Source organism: Epinephelus lanceolatus, chromosome 14 (genome assembly GCF_041903045.1).
Source record: "Epinephelus lanceolatus isolate andai-2023 chromosome 14, ASM4190304v1, whole genome shotgun sequence".
In the NCBI taxonomy this organism is placed as follows: domain Eukaryota; kingdom Metazoa; phylum Chordata; class Actinopteri; order Perciformes; family Serranidae; genus Epinephelus; species Epinephelus lanceolatus.
The window spans coordinates 26,183,772-26,199,461 of NC_135747.1; the positions used below are offsets into that span (position 1 = coordinate 26,183,772).

The window sequence follows — 15,690 nt, forward strand, 5'->3', positions numbered from 1 at the left end:
TTAAGCATGGCGTGGCTCTCGAGGGAATTGAACCTCTAACCTTGGCAGCGTTAGGCTGTACTGCGTGTATCCGTCGAGTTAAACCACATTTATGCATTAAGTGTTGTAACTGCTATGATATTACAAAGAAATAATTGTGTGTTTCTGTTACCATGCTGGAGAGTTTGCCACAACACAGTCACTGTCTTAGCTACAGCAGCAAACATTTCTCCTTTCTCTTCCCAGTAAAATCAGTACTCAAGTCAAAGAAGGAGGAGATATCCCCTCTTGGTTCGACCTTGGCCAAACGCCCCTCTGGCCCTCTAGAGGTCGGCACGCCCTTCTACCAGGATGGCCAGCTGCAGGTCCGTGTCTACTGGAAGAACCGGGGAGGTATGCGCTCTACTGTATTGATTTACAGCTGTGTTAGAATCTAATTTGCACCCCATTATGCCCATCAATCACTATGACTCATGTACACCATAATAAAGTGTTATGACTGATAATCAGTGAAACAATGGAAGATTCCTTTATATAAATGTGGTATCAGATGGTGTAAATTAAATAAACGGAACAGTGTGTCATTGTGAGGGCTGAGTAATTTGAGTGCTGGGCAAACTGGTGTAAACCTCGTTTGGTAGAGCGGAGCCACCGTTTAGTGGAGAACAATAAACACACAGAGCCGGAGCTGTGCGATGGGATTTATTGACAGCTGTATTTAATAGATCCTCACCCGTGCGTTAGTGTTGAAGCGGCCCATTTTGTTTTACAAGACCTGATGTCATAGGTAACAGAGACGGTCGTGGGTTGCGGCACCACAAGGGGTTAACGCCTATAGGAATGCCTGTCCCAGCGGCGTCCATTCCCCCAACCCTTCTGTTAATACCGGAGTGGAAATATGGAAACCTTGAAAGCCATGCTCTCAGGGTAACCTGTCAAGTTCCATTCACTGGTCTATGTTATGTTACTAATATATGTCATCACCTAAGCCAAACTCCACATCTTAGAGTCAAGAATGCAAACCCTGGCTGAAGGAGAGGCCTGGTGAGACACCAACTGCTGAATCAGAGTGCGAGAGAGAGAAGGGGAAGATAGAGTTGGCCCAGAGCTGTTAGCAAGGTTGGCCTGGACTCAGGGAGTTGAGTGATGCTGACGGGGATCAAGCACGGCTTGGGAATCACAGTGTTGCAGTGCAGAGTTAATCCTGGTCCAGCTTCTTTTTCTGTCTCTTCTTTGCAGTGCTGGTCCGTGGTGTGTGTTTGTGTGTGTTTGCCACTGCCACTCATTAGTCTGAGGGATGACCCTGGCTTTGACTCTGACAACCTGGGTTCCACTACTGTAAACATACAGACATACAGATGGCCTGGAGAGTTGTAGTCTCTGGACATCTGGTTTGTGTGACAGAGAGAAGGGACAGGTTAACTGAACCATGATTAAACTCTCACTCATTGTCTCTATGATCCAAAGCAGCCCGGCCTCTGGGTTGTCTCCAGCAGACGAAAGGGAACCTTACTGTGCACCAGCTCAGATAATATATCGCCTGTCTGCCCGACACCCAGACAATAGACAGCAGTCCAGCGGTGGCGGCACTTCTGAGGCTCGCTTCCAGCCATGATTTATCGAACACCGCCGAGGTTCTGTTCTCTACCTGATTTCCATGTCCCATTTCTTGTTTTACATACCACTTCCCCTCTCTGTCAGACCGGGCTAAGCATATCTTGTTTATTTTTTCCCGATTTCCCGGTTCCCTGTAATTCCTCTCTTCTGCTTCCAAAGAGCTCAGGGGCTCCAAGTGCCAGATCTGTGTCTAAGCCTTCAAAGGACCCCTTTTATCTCCCCACTACAACCCAGGCCCCCGCCGAGGGGCAAACATAGCATAACTCAATTATTAATCGGAGAAGTATTTCACATATCCAAGCGACACAGTTGAATGAATAATAAATCTAGTAACATAAGATGAGGGTGATGGGCAGATAAACACTGCTGATGAGCGCAGGAGGAGCTACTGTACAGTAATGAAGGGAATGAGAGCTGCTGTGTCCCAGCATGACCAAGGCTGCTGCTTTGCTGATGAGAACGCAGATCCTTGAAGTGGAAGCAGAAAAGTTTGGGTTTGGGAATTGAGCCTTCAGCAAACAAAAGGAAAGGTTTAGGAAACAGGAAAATCATGTTAATAAACTACTGCAGGGATAAAGGAGGAAGTGCTTTCATGTTTCTTTTTTATTCTCAGAGACACAAGTTATCGCAGTCATCAATAATGGAAACAGCGATATCAGATATGAGATAGGGACTGTTGTAATTTCTGAGATACCCATCAGTTAATCATTTCTGGCTGCTGGATTGTCTTTTGGTATCTGATAAATGTTCAGAGGGTGCAGTGGTGTTACATAACTATGTGCATTCACTTGAGTACTGTACTGAGGTACAGTTCTCAAATATCTAAGGCTACTTTATATTTAAACTCCACTCCAGGCAGTGATACATCCTGTTTCTGGTTGATGTTCTTTCTCAAACACAAAATGGGGGTGTGGTTAATAGTCTGACACAATCCATCACCATGGCAACCAGATTGGAGGAAACTCATTTCGACCACTTGTATCCATGATCTCATTCTTTCAGTCACTACCCAGAGCTCATGACCATAGGTGAGGGTTGGGATGTAGATGGACCAGTAAATCGAAAGCTTCGCCTTCTGGCTCAGTTGCCTCTTCACCACAACAGACCGGCGCAGCACCTGCATCACTGCAGAGGCTGCACCAGACTGCTGATTCAGCTCACACTCCATTCTACCCTCACTCGTGAGCAAGACCTCGAATTACTTGAACTCCCTTGCTTGAGGCAGTAACTCTCTCCCAACCTGGAGGGGGCAATCCACTGGTTTCCGGCAGAGAACCATGGTCTCAGAGTTGTCTCTCTCGGCTGCAAACCGCCCCAGTGCATGCTGGAGGTCACGGTGTGATGAAGCCAACAGAACCACATCATCTGCGAAAAGCAGAAATGGAGTTCCTAGATCCCCAAACTGGACCCCGTCCTTCGCCCGGCTGTGCCTTGAGATCCTGTCCATGAAAATCACATACAGGACTGGTGACAAGGGACAACCTTGACAGAGGCCAACACCCACAGAGAACGTGTTACGTGTAACTGATGACACAGCTGCATCCAAAAACTGAAGAAGCAATCCCACACGATCACAGACATAAAGCTCACTGTCTTGTTTTGCCTGTGACTCACACAACCAGTTGTGCGCTGCAGGTGTAGCTGGTGAAAAGATACATTCCACGACACCTCCTCTGTCTGCATCCGCTATGTCTTCAGTGTAGCCAAGATCCAAGATAAGCTGACAAGCTAGCTGGCTTGACGGTGCACCTGTACAAGCTTGGAAGCTCGAAGGATGATGTATGATCTGCAGCTTCTACCATAGTCATATGTCATCTTCCCATTTTAGCAACAGCCTTCTTTTTTAAACTAAGCACAATGTGAAGTAACTTTCCCAAAAATAAATGGTGAACAGTGTGGCTAATTAACATTGTCAGGAAATGACTCAGATGGTTATAAAAATACCAACATACACTGGAGGGAGGCTTTAAACCCCACTACCTTTTAGAGGTAGAGCAGCAGAAGTGTTTTGTTTTACTTAAGACAATTATGACCAGCATATGTATTTGATGATTTGGTCTGATTGATTATTTTGATTATCAGTTATTTGATTGGTTGTTTACTCTTTAAGAAGTAAGAAAATAGTGAAAAGTACCAGCTTGTTTTGCTGGCCAACACTCCAAAATGCAGTTTGTGCTAAAGTAAAGAGAAAAGCAGCAAATCTTTACATTTGAAAACCTGGATCCAGAAAATATTAAACATTTTTGTTTCATTAATGAACTGAATGAATCATCATTAGATATAAAAACTGTTGTCAATTAATTTTCTGTTGAAACACTTATCTATGAGACACGAGTAATTAATCTCATCATACAGTACTGGCACTGACAAGGGTCATTCTGCTGATTAATGAGTGCATGTCAAAAATAATACTGCAGTAAACAGGACCTGTCCTTGAGTAAAAGATGTGAGTATCAGTTGTATAATGTGACATTCTTTCTTCTCATCCTTCCATCGTTGCAGATCCCTCAGTGAGTCGCTATCATGTCCAGTGGATGCCAGAATACTGCAGCCACAACGAGACCCGAGGACCGGAGAAATCTGTCACGCAGGTTAGTACCCAGAAGCCGTTTCACCCACCTTCAAACCGAGAGTCTGATCACAGAGTGCAGAGCGCAGAGCTATGGCTTGATCAGCAGCTCTGTGCTATGCAAAGCACGTGCCTAACCTTTTGTCTGATGCTTAGAAAGGACAGCTCCGCGAAAGAAAACAACTCTGCTGAGCGAGCCCGAAGCCCTGTTGCGTTTGATTTGCACTGGGCAAATCACTGGCTGTTGTTTTGAATATTATGAGTCAGTCGTGTGGTCAGGCATGTGGAGTGTTGGCCAATAAAACGCATTTACTTAAACAATGTTTCCCGGAATGGGGGATCATTCACCTCCAACTGCCCCAGCCATGCTTCTGCGTTGGGCTTTCTTGTAGAGTGCACTAGGATCTGTAGGGGTTGGGAGCGTCTGGGAGGTGGGGGGGGTTAACTGCTTGGGCTCAGGCTGATACAGGATGGCAGAGGCCTGGCAATCAACACATTCTTTGGGGACCAGCGCTCTGGTTGCTAGGAAATATACATCCATTTTCTATAGATCGCTGGGAAGGATTCCAGGCTTGTGCTTTTATGTGAGCACAGCGCCTCATTCACTTTTAATCAAAGCTGTTTCATATCAGAGAGAATATACACACACCCTCTCTCGGGGGACTGCCTATTAATGTAGAACCTCTTTATTACAAATGCAAGATCTGATCCCACTAGTCAGCAGGATTTCGTTTGGTTTCCTCGAATGACTTGAGAAAGGTGTTTTTTCTTTTTTTGTTAAGATCAATAGATGATTAAAGTTTGAGCGTAAAGTGTAAGACTGCAGCAGAGAATTCATTAACAGGGATTTACAGGGCATTCTCTTTTTAAAATTACATATAAATCCACTTTGGTCGCTGCTTCTTAATTAAGTCGTGTTTGTGCCACATGTGGAAGCTATAAAAAATCATTTATATTGTAAGCTGAATGGAAGGATAGTGGTCTAACCCCTACCATGTGAGTGTTCAAAGTGGTCCTGTAATGTGGGGCATGTTCCTGAGGCCTGCGCGGGAATGTGATCTGCCTCGGTGCTGTGTATTTAATTATCTCTGAAGCTCCATGGGACCTGACCTGGGTGACATGTCAAAGTCATCAGGGCTGAATAATGTGTTTCTTGGCTCAGGAGAACTACATCAACCTCCCAGGCCTGCTGTTCTCCTGCAAGTACAAAGTCACTGTTCACATGCTGAAGTCCAAGAGACGCTCCAAGGACGAGAGCACCACCTTCCTCACTCCATCCTGTGCAACCATCCGCAGCAAGACTCACAAACACATCCCCTGCCCGGGGGAGGGAGGTGAGTAGTCAGCTGTTTGATGCGTAAAGGACACACTGAAATCGATCTCTGTAAGCGCGGATACAGTAATCAAACAACTATAATCATGATGAGAAATAGTTTGATATTTTGGGAAATACACTTATTTGCATTCTTGCCAAGAGTTACATAACAAGATTGATGCCACTCTCATGCTTTTGCAGTATGTATATATGAAGCAAGTTAGCTTAACTTAGCACAAGACCAGAAACGGGGTCACAGCTAGCCTGGCTCCACCTATCAGCAGCTCTAAAGCTCACAAGTTACAGACATGAGAGTGGTATCAATTTTGTAATTTAACTCTCGGTAAATAAGCAAATACTGTAAAACTAAAAGCCAAAGCTAGAAACACTGAGTCCCTTGCTAGCCCTGTGTGGCTACACATTTGGACAAATTAAAGCAGGTCTCAATTAGATGCTGAGTCAGGATGACATTGGAAGGTCCTATTGGTAAGTCCTCTTAAAGCCCACTGGGTTGAGCCAGGGCTGGGGGCAGTATATCGATATAAGATTGACATTGTGTTATGAGACTAGATAGCATCTTAGATTTTGGATATTATAGTATTTTAAGTGTTGTCTTTTCCTGGTTTTAAAGGCTGCATTAGGCCTGCAGTAACATGTTGAGCATTTCTAAACATATCAGACTGTTGTAGTTGTTCTATTATTTGCCTTTACCTCCCTCGACATACTATCCGCTAGGGCTGCTCGATTATGGAAAAAATTATAATCACGATTATTTTGGTCAAAATTGAAATCACGATTATGCAAACGATTATGCAGCGTACGTGATGACTTATTTACACGACAGCATGTCATTTCTGTCTCCACATGGTCACGTGTTTACAATTCTCCTTTGCTCTCTGTATCGCGCACGGTGGAGTTCGGCCCTGATGTACACACACCCACACACACACACACACACAGACACACACAGACCAACCTCTCTCGCTCTCCCTCTGCCATTTTCTGCACGCTGTTTTTGAAGTTTGGCAATCACCTGCCCCTCACATTATTTGATTTCACCTACTTGACTGGCTTGTGGAGTGAATAGAGTAGAGGAGGGGAGGGGGCACCCGGGTTGATTCGATTTGCAACACAAGACAACGAGAGTAAACTGACAAGAAGCGCATAATCATTTTATGTTGATTATTTTGTTTTCATAATCGTTGAAAGCCCAAATTGTAATCCAGATTAAAATTCAATTAATCGAGCAGCCCTACTATCCGCATGACAGATGGTAATTTATCAAAAATTTCATGGTGTAAATATTTTGTAAAAGCACCAAAAGCCAACCCTACAATATCATCGCAATGTCAATACCGAGGTATTTGGTCAAAATTATCATGATGTTTGATTTTCCCCATATCGCCCAGCTAGTGCTAATTTTAAGCTGTTATAGATCGTACATACAAATATAAATGTTTCAACTTTTGTCAGTATAGATATGTTACACATCATAAGCTCAGTTAGATTCTCCGCAATTCAATTATGCAGTTCATTTTATGGAAACAATGAGCACCAAAGTGTAATTTATTCCAGTGTACCAGCACGGTAAACAAAATTAACGGAAAAAAGGTGGTGACTTTCTACCTCTAACGTGGTTGTAAAGTCTGAATATGTTTCCATTTCCCCAATTAAATATATTCTACTGATCAATAGAATCAAAGCATTTTTTAAAATGTATTTATTTTCTATTCTCAAGTTGTGAATATTGTCACGTGAAGTTTGTTGCTAACTGTCTGCTAATCTCGTTCTTCAAATGAAGACCGCAGTTTAACTGAGTCTCTCTCTGTTCTCCTCTTTTTCTCATGCACTGTTTCTCGGAGCTAGATTGAATAAATGACTTGTAATTACACTGTAGTTTGGTAGCCTGATTTTTTATACAAGTAATATCCATACTGATTTAAACAAGATAGTTACTTTTAATTTGTGCTGAGCAACAGTTTTGTGCAAAATGAAATGAGGCCTGTTCAGTTCAGTGATTGAGGCGAATTTAAAGCCCAGACTATAAAGCATGTTTCATTCCCAAAATGTCAAACTATGGCTTCAATATCACGACCCTGACTGACACCACCCTTCTCCCAACAGCTCCAGGGCTTCCAAAGGTTTTGGCCAAGCCAGAGAACCTGACGGCCTCTTTCTCCATCATTGATGGAAACATCACCGGCAACTTCCTGTGGCGCGTGTCCAGGGTTGCTCCCCATCAGCGAATCACAGGCTTCCAGGTCACCTGGGCTGAGATCACCACTGAAAGCCGGCAAAACAGCCTGCCCAACAGCATCATCTCCCAGTCCCAGATCCTGCCTCCAGTAAGTCTGTTTTCATTAAAAACAGGATCAGTGTTTTTCTAGCTCTAACTCTAATAGCCAAAGAGTAAAGGCTGTTTTCAAATCCTGCAGATTGGTTATGTTTCAGTATCCCACATGCTGTCATGTATAGTCATGCAAATTGCCCTTTGTAGTAGAATGGTATGTTCTATTTTCAGCTGTTCATTTCACAGCATCTGTCAGAGGTGAGGGTGATTTGAGGATAACACTGTTGTGGCCTCTTTGCATGAATCTTGTGATAAGCGGCGGTGTGTAGACAGACACAGGGAGAGATCAGAGGAAGTGTTGTGTCCTGCTGGAAGTTTCTCCTCCTCTACGTTTTCATCTGCCTTCACGTCTTCCTCTTTCATCCTCCGTGAGAGCTCCGAAAAAGCCGCTCTTTGACATAATCTGCTCCATCAACAACACGTTCCGCCTATCTGCACCTCCCAGCCTCTGGAGCTTGTCTATAAATAACACCACCCACCGCACACTTTATCAAGCTGGCAGCAAAAAAAAGGGAGAGACAGCGAGCCTTATGAAAACAAAGTCTTTGTTTTTGTCTGTGGCTTGTGCAAAGACAGCTCTGCTGCTGATACTCGCCTGGTTTACAGCCCATTCAAATTCAAGTCCTGTCAAATAAGGCACGTTCTGCTGTCTTTCAGCTGATTGCATGTCTTCTGCTGTTATCCTCCCTCACTTGGCAGGATCATAACTTGCTCGTTGTGTCCAACCTGCGGCCATCGACCTACTACAGACTGGAGGTGCAGGTCATAACAACTGGAGGGGAAGGTCCCGCCACTGTCAAGACCTTTCAGACCCCGAACATATTACCAGTCATTCAACACCGTAAGTCACTGTGAGCTGTTGCAAACACTTTATTAGCTCAGTTTAAGTGATTATATGTTGGATTTATTAATATCTTTTGTACTCCATAATATCCACTAATGTTATTTCTGTTAAAGTTTGGGTAGGGTGTTATTGCTAAGTCCTAGCAACACACATTAGATCCTTCATTTATCCTTAAGGCAATTGTTTGACATCTTAGTTTTAGTCTCAGTTTGTCTATTTGCTTTCTGGCAAGAGCTCCATAACAAATCGATACCACTCAAGTCTGTGCAATAAATAAAAGGCTACAGCCAGCAGCTGGTTAGTTAAGCATGAAGACTGGAAATCAGGAAGAAACAGCTAGCCTGGCTCTGTCCGACAGAAACAAAATCCACCTACCCCCACCTCTGAAGCTCACTCAATAACACGTTTCCTGGCTGCTCAGAGCTGAGAAATAGTCCAGCACAAATAATCATTCACCAGAAAGCAAATAGTTCACAAAATGTCAAAACTAATGTTTCAAGTATGATTAATACACATCTTAATATCAACAATGGATCACATGCCTACCTATGTGTGAAAGGGCTTGCGTGAAGTGATGAACTCACAGAGAATTGTAGCAGCTCTCCTCAGCTCTACGGAGCGTTTTGGCATCTTTCACCTTCATATTTTTGTTTTCCGTCTATGCGTGCTGAGAGCTGTTGCACAGTGTAAATGTGCTCTGAGGAAAACTGCTTATATGTACTTACATAGGTGGTTCCATCAAAAGAATGTTGCCTTGCCTCAGACATGATTTCTCTCTGGACTGCATATGCCAAAATTGGTGTCGGACATCCAGTTGTCTCTTTGCTAGAGCCATTCATGTCCCCTGGGCACATCATTGTCCGCTCGTTGTCTGCCCCATCATTAGAGACTTAAATTTTAAACTCCATCCTAATGGTTATGCCCCCACAGTGGAAGTCCCTTGTGTCCAAGTGGGCTAATTTTATGGATCTAAAAAGCAGCCCCCAAACTGTCCTCGCAATTTTCTGGTCTTTCTCAGCCTGTTCAGCCTGTGTGTGCTATTAAGTAGCTCCTGCAACTGCACATCTCTTCACAAGTTTACCTGAACCCGACCCTTGCACTCTGACCTCATCTGACATGGCGTTGTCACGTAATACCAGAGGAATTAATTAAATTCACACATTTTAAGGCACCCAATAATAATGCTGTTCAGAAATTAAAACAAATATTCAGATAGCCTTTTAGCTATGGTAAAATACCTAGTTTTTTGGAGTAGGTATAGCTGCGACTAGAGCAGCTACGTGACTCACCCATGAGCTGCATGACTCGCCCACCATACCCCATTGCACACACCTCTCCACTCTTTGGTTTAGAAGCAAAAGCCCTCAAGAAAATGCCAAGTTAGCATTTAGCTAGTTATGAGGTGTTAAAAGAGAGGCGGTTAAGGTTAGGGTAAGGGTTACATCTCGTTACTCATCAGGCGAATCATGTATAATAATTATCAATAGGGTTACTGTTACACATTTATTTACTACAACATTACACTGTGGCACAGTTTAAATAATGGTCACGGTCGTTAGTCGACTAGTCGCCTGCATGTTTTCGATACAGGGCAACACAATGGTTTGAGTTGAAGGTGTGAGAAAGAATAGTATCAGGAACATTGTTTACACTGTGCTACATTACAGAGAAATACAAAACTGTACTAATGAACCTTCATTAATATAGGCCTATATTTTATCTACAAGTGCACGTCACACACTGAGCGAGCCGCCTGTTAATGACGCTGTGGGCTAATGAGCATGTAGCTACTTCCATGTTTCAGATGATACGTCATGTTTGTAGTCGACCAATGAAGATGGGTTTACATATCACCTTGGGTTCGTCCTTCACCTTCTCAAAATGATCCCACACTTTGGATTTCCTGCCCGACATGTTATTAACTAGCCTGTGCAGAGCTGATCTTCTTCTAGACGCTGTTTATAAGTGTGTAGGACTATCGTCTGTGGGACAGATTTTAAGCTCTGGGTAGCCCTGCACTAACACGATCAACTATTCCGACTGAATATTTACAGAAGAAGGGAAAGACATCTGTCGGCTGTGATTAGTTTGTAAAGTGACTCCTGTCTGACTGCTGAGTGTGGCCTCTTCCTTTGTCTGTCCTTTCAAATTACCGTATCACCTTTATAAGGGGATAATATGTCAGTGTGGTGTTTACAGCTTGTTTCCGCTGCCCCCCAAAATCAGCAGTTTTTAAGAAAAGATGCTGTGCTCCCGCCACATTACTTTGTGTTAGGCAGCATAAAAAATGCAGCACTTAACAGTTAGTGTTTAGCTCAGCAAAAGCAGAGGATGTAAAATGACCCAGATAACAGGTTAAATACTGCGACAGCAAGTCGCCAAACAAGCACATTTATACAGTACGGAAGAAAAGTCAATTATTACTAAGGCCCGAATCTCTGCAGTGATATCTGACAGATCTCTGATAATGTGTGTCTCTCTAGGACCCAGACTCCGGCAGCACCACTCTCACCACCAGAAGCCATCAGTAGAGAGGCACTGAGCTGCAAGTCGAGGCAAACCCAATAGGGAGAAGTACCGGTGGCTCTCTGCTCCTGTCTGTCAGGGAAGGAATGTGTGGAACCAAACAGAAACACAGCGCACCAGACCATGAACTGACCCCCTCTGCTCGTGAAATATGGGTCCATCCTCTCCAGGCTCCACAACACATCAGCTATTCCTTCTCAACCCCTCTCCTTTGACGGATACATGTCAGCGGACGGGTTGGTCTGTACAATGACATTTATACTGCAAGGTCTCATATTCTGCGTTGGTTAGTACACAGCTCCCTTAAACACACCCCCAGCTCATCAAGGAAGTTATGAAATTCCCGGTAAACGTTAAGACCCCAGGATAACATAGTTGTGATCCAGCTGTCGTCAGACGCAGCCCCAAGATAATAAAAATTCAGTTCAGTCACTTGACAGGCAATTAGGTTGTGGTTTAAAGAAAACAATTACTTGATGAAGACGGTTGAACATGGATGGTGGGAAATGCCAGAACTGTAAAACAATTCTTTATCCATGAGACAGAAAAGTAGAAATTAATCTATTTATTTTGTTTTACCCATTAAAGAGGCGCTTAGGCATACAGTCAGTACTGATGGATAATGTAACTAAAGTCATTGTTGTCTAACCCAGAATATTTCACATAGTATGTTGCATGTAGTACATTTGATTTTTGATCTGTAAATGAATTACTTGCTTCAAATTGTAAGCTCGTAATGGTTTTGCATGACAACCGTTAGCATTCTGTTGGCATGAAATAATGTCTGTGTTACCTCTTTTCAGTATGTTAGCAATATTTCATTAACAGATTAACAAAGAATTATATCGGGAGTAATACGTAATGTTTATTAATGAAATTATAACTTGTGTGGAAATGATGAATTGTACATGTTCTTGGCTGTAGAAATATTTGTCGTGGAGCAGTCAGTGAATGTCTATATTTATTTATGTGTGTATTACAAAGTTTGGTTTGGATGTGTGTGAATGTGTATGTTCCATGTGTTCTAGTCTCAAGTTTTTGAACCGGCAAAAAAAAAAAATCTTGTAAAGACATTTTGTAAAAATGGAATTGTAAATACAGTCTTATGTTACATGTTATTTTTCCATGGTAGAAACTGTACAAAATGCTAAGTAATAAAAATAATCCTTAACCAGTTCCCTTTTTGCTGTTTGTTTAATTGAAGCTGCTGCGAGCGGTAAATAGACATGCTTCTCCTCCCAGTGCTCGGCTATTTGGCAGTTAATGTTGCTTGTTTTGGCTGTAAAAGCCATCATGGCCGACTCTCTGTACAGCATATTCACTGATCGGTCCAGGAGCCTGAGACATGCGCTCTGCAAGTCCAAATAAACAGGTCATCTAGCTCAGCAGCCCCGGCGAATTTACCATCGCTGAGGTCGGCACCCCTCGACATAATGCTCTGCTTCTCAGAGCACTTGTGTGTTTGAAAAGCATTAAATCCCTCCTCTGCTCAGCAGCCTCTCGCCCTCGTAAAATGAAAAGTGGAAATGTTTATAAGAAAATAAAGCTTAGAGTGACATTGTGAGAGTTAATCCTATATGTGTGGAGTGTATGATTTTCTGCAAGCAGAGCTGTTTGTGTATGTCGGATGGAAACTTTATGTCTAAGGACGTATTCAATAATCCTGAAAGGACGCATGAAAAATAGTGTTTAAAGCTGTAGTTGGTGACTTATATAAAAAAGTTTTTTTCATATTTGCTCAAACTGCCACCACATCCAGACAGTAGCACACGAGACAGTTAATCTGCCTTCGCTTAGTGCTCTAAAGGCATTTGAAAGAATCCACTGTTTAAACAAAAACAACCAATCAGAGCTGAGGAGTCTCTAACGAAACTGTCAGTCATGTCAATTACTGCTGGTAAACTGCGGTCAAACTGTCAAACTAGGCAGTGCTGATCAAATATAAATCAAAATTCTGTTACTGCACTGTCTATTTCTCGCCTCGTATGCTTCAAAAACAATTAAGTGCACTATTTAGCTGTAAGGGTGCTTTCACACCTTCCCTGTTTGGTTTGGTTTAATCGGTTTGCCCCCTAAGTGTGGTTTGTTTGGGCAGGTGTGAACACAGCAATCGCACTCAGGTGTGCACCAAAACAACCGGACCGAGACCTTCCTGAAGACGTGGTTTCGGCCCACTTACAAACGAACTCTGGTGCAGTTTGTTTGTGGTGAGAACGTGTTCCGACCTGGATCCGAACCAACTGCAGTCACATGACACATTGTTTGGGTTAAACATGAGCATGTTACAGTCCTGGAGGATTATTAATGTGCACCTCCTCCTGTACTGCCTTAATATGCACATTCAGCACATCCAATGCATCAAAACATTGTTTTCTAGTTGGAGCCGCGCCTCGTTTTCAAACTGTATGGTTTGACTAAAATGAACAATGACAGCAATATAGTCCACGATGAGCAGCGCTAAAATCAACCTGCGTAGTTGTCCCTCCATTGTGACATTAGAAAGTGTCACATTTATCTTGCAAGTGTACTCTTCTTCAATGTTTTGTTCACTTCCTGGATTTTTCCCACATGGAAATTCTGACCAATCAAGCAAATATGACAAAGGTTAACTTCATCAAAGTGACCAAGCTTTAATAGTCCACATTGTTTATATGTTTTATGAATCCAGGCAAGTCGACATATCATTCCTCTTAATGGTAGCTTCAATGAGACAGAGGTTTATTTACAACAGAGATATAACTACTGTGTTACATATGTGGTCACTGTCATTACATTTAAGTTTATTTTGCGGACGCCTTTGACAAAACTGACTTGAAAGAATTGCATTCATCCTTTTATCCATTCATAGCAAACAAAGCTTTTGTTTTTCACTGTGCTAATGAACATCAGCATCCTCACTGGTTGAGTAATTCACAGTATTCAAACCACTGCATGTGCCAAACCTGGCAGGTTGGACTTCAGATTATACTGCCTGCAAAGTGTTTATGATGACAACATGCAAAGAATCCACCAGCAACTGGATCTCATTCTTTTCTTTCATAGATTGAAATAAAGAAAAAAGACCAGAAGAAGTCACGTAGCTTGTCCAAGATTACATCAAAATTAGATCAGTTACATATCTTGTGACATTTCCAAAAATAGATACAACAGAAGTAGTTGTGATGGAGGATGTAGACAAACTGTGAGATAAAAACCAGATAAAACATTTTAGCTGTTATTAAATTTTCCAATTAGTGCAGTCGGCTTTCTATTTTGAGATGCATTTTAATGAGTTTTGTTTTTCACCCCCTGAGCCATGTGTTATTTTGATTTACCTTAGATATGCTTAAAGAAAATTACTCTCCCCACTGTTTTTATTTTGCCCATATTAATTAAGAAAAAATATCCGTGATTGCTGGTGTTCTGTTTGTTTTTGTCCCCGAGTAGAGAAATATTATTCCAGTGTGGTACTGGCTAGGGACGGGGATGTTAATACAGCATAATATTGTGATCATTTGAGTGGCAATATTGTATTGATACATAGACTCCAAATACTAAAATACAAATTAAATGTTTGGTTGCCTATTAGATTATTAAAATGAATTGCTCGAACAGCTCACTGGATACATTTATCTGAAATAATAAATGACTGAAATGAGATGACCAGACTGAAAACTTTGTCTTAAAACTAAGGCTGTAAAAAAACACGTTAATTTCAATCAATTAATCACAGAAAAAATAATTTGTTCAAAAAAATTTACGCTGATTAATCACGTTCGGAGGTGGCCTCTGATCTGGTGTGTGACTGAGGGCCACACATGGCCTCGTCACGTGATGGAGGCAGCCGAGACAGCGCTTTTTGGCTCCATAAATGGAGCATTTACATTTAAAAAATGCCCAGAAGGAACTGTTTGTAGGAGCACTGTAGTTTCTGCAGTATCTGTAGTATGTAATTTTCATACCATAGGAGAATTTCAAGCCTGAAATATCACTGTAACGCAAAGCATTTAGCAGAGAAACCGGAGGTCCGAGCTAGCTCAGCCTCTGATGCTAGCGCTAGCTGTTAGCCACACTTGACCAGGTGTCGACTAACTAACTAACACTTTAATAGATTGCAATGGACTGCGGACCACTTTCGGTGGTGGAGGACAGGGGGACAATTGTGTCCAAAATCCATTAGCTTTACTACGACACATCTGCCAAAATTAATTTGAATTGAAATTTTGATTAGATTTAGATTAATTAATCACAGAGCATGTATTTAATGAGATTATTTTTTTTTAAAATCATTTGACAGTCCTATTTAAAACAGATGCTGACAAAGTTTTTCTTTGGGGACATAATTTGCAGGTGGAAAGAGGTAATAAATCACAAATGTTGTCACAAAACATGTTATGTCACAATATTATGACTTAAGTATCATAATAATATCATAACATGGGGCCCCTGGTGGATTCCACTCCAAGTAATGCTGGCAGAATCATGGTTTCCTATTCTGATGTTGAAGGTTA

At 42.2% G+C, this 15,690-nt stretch overlaps 1 protein-coding gene across 1 annotated transcript in view; it reads left to right on the top strand.

The window, feature by feature from the left end:
* Nucleotides 1-12,376, top strand: part of anos1 (anosmin 1) — a 52,419-nt gene extending 40,043 nt beyond the window's left edge. The window contains exons 9-14 of the mRNA XM_033613775.2: nucleotides 226-372; nucleotides 4,099-4,187; nucleotides 5,328-5,499; nucleotides 7,605-7,825; nucleotides 8,530-8,671; nucleotides 11,158-12,376. Of these exons, the coding sequence (XP_033469666.1) occupies nucleotides 226-372; nucleotides 4,099-4,187; nucleotides 5,328-5,499; nucleotides 7,605-7,825; nucleotides 8,530-8,671; nucleotides 11,158-11,216 (830 nt within the window). The 3' untranslated portion in view covers nucleotides 11,217-12,376. The remainder of the gene's footprint in view (nucleotides 1-225; nucleotides 373-4,098; nucleotides 4,188-5,327; nucleotides 5,500-7,604; nucleotides 7,826-8,529; nucleotides 8,672-11,157) is intronic.
* Nucleotides 12,377-15,690: the final 3,314 nt, after the last annotated feature.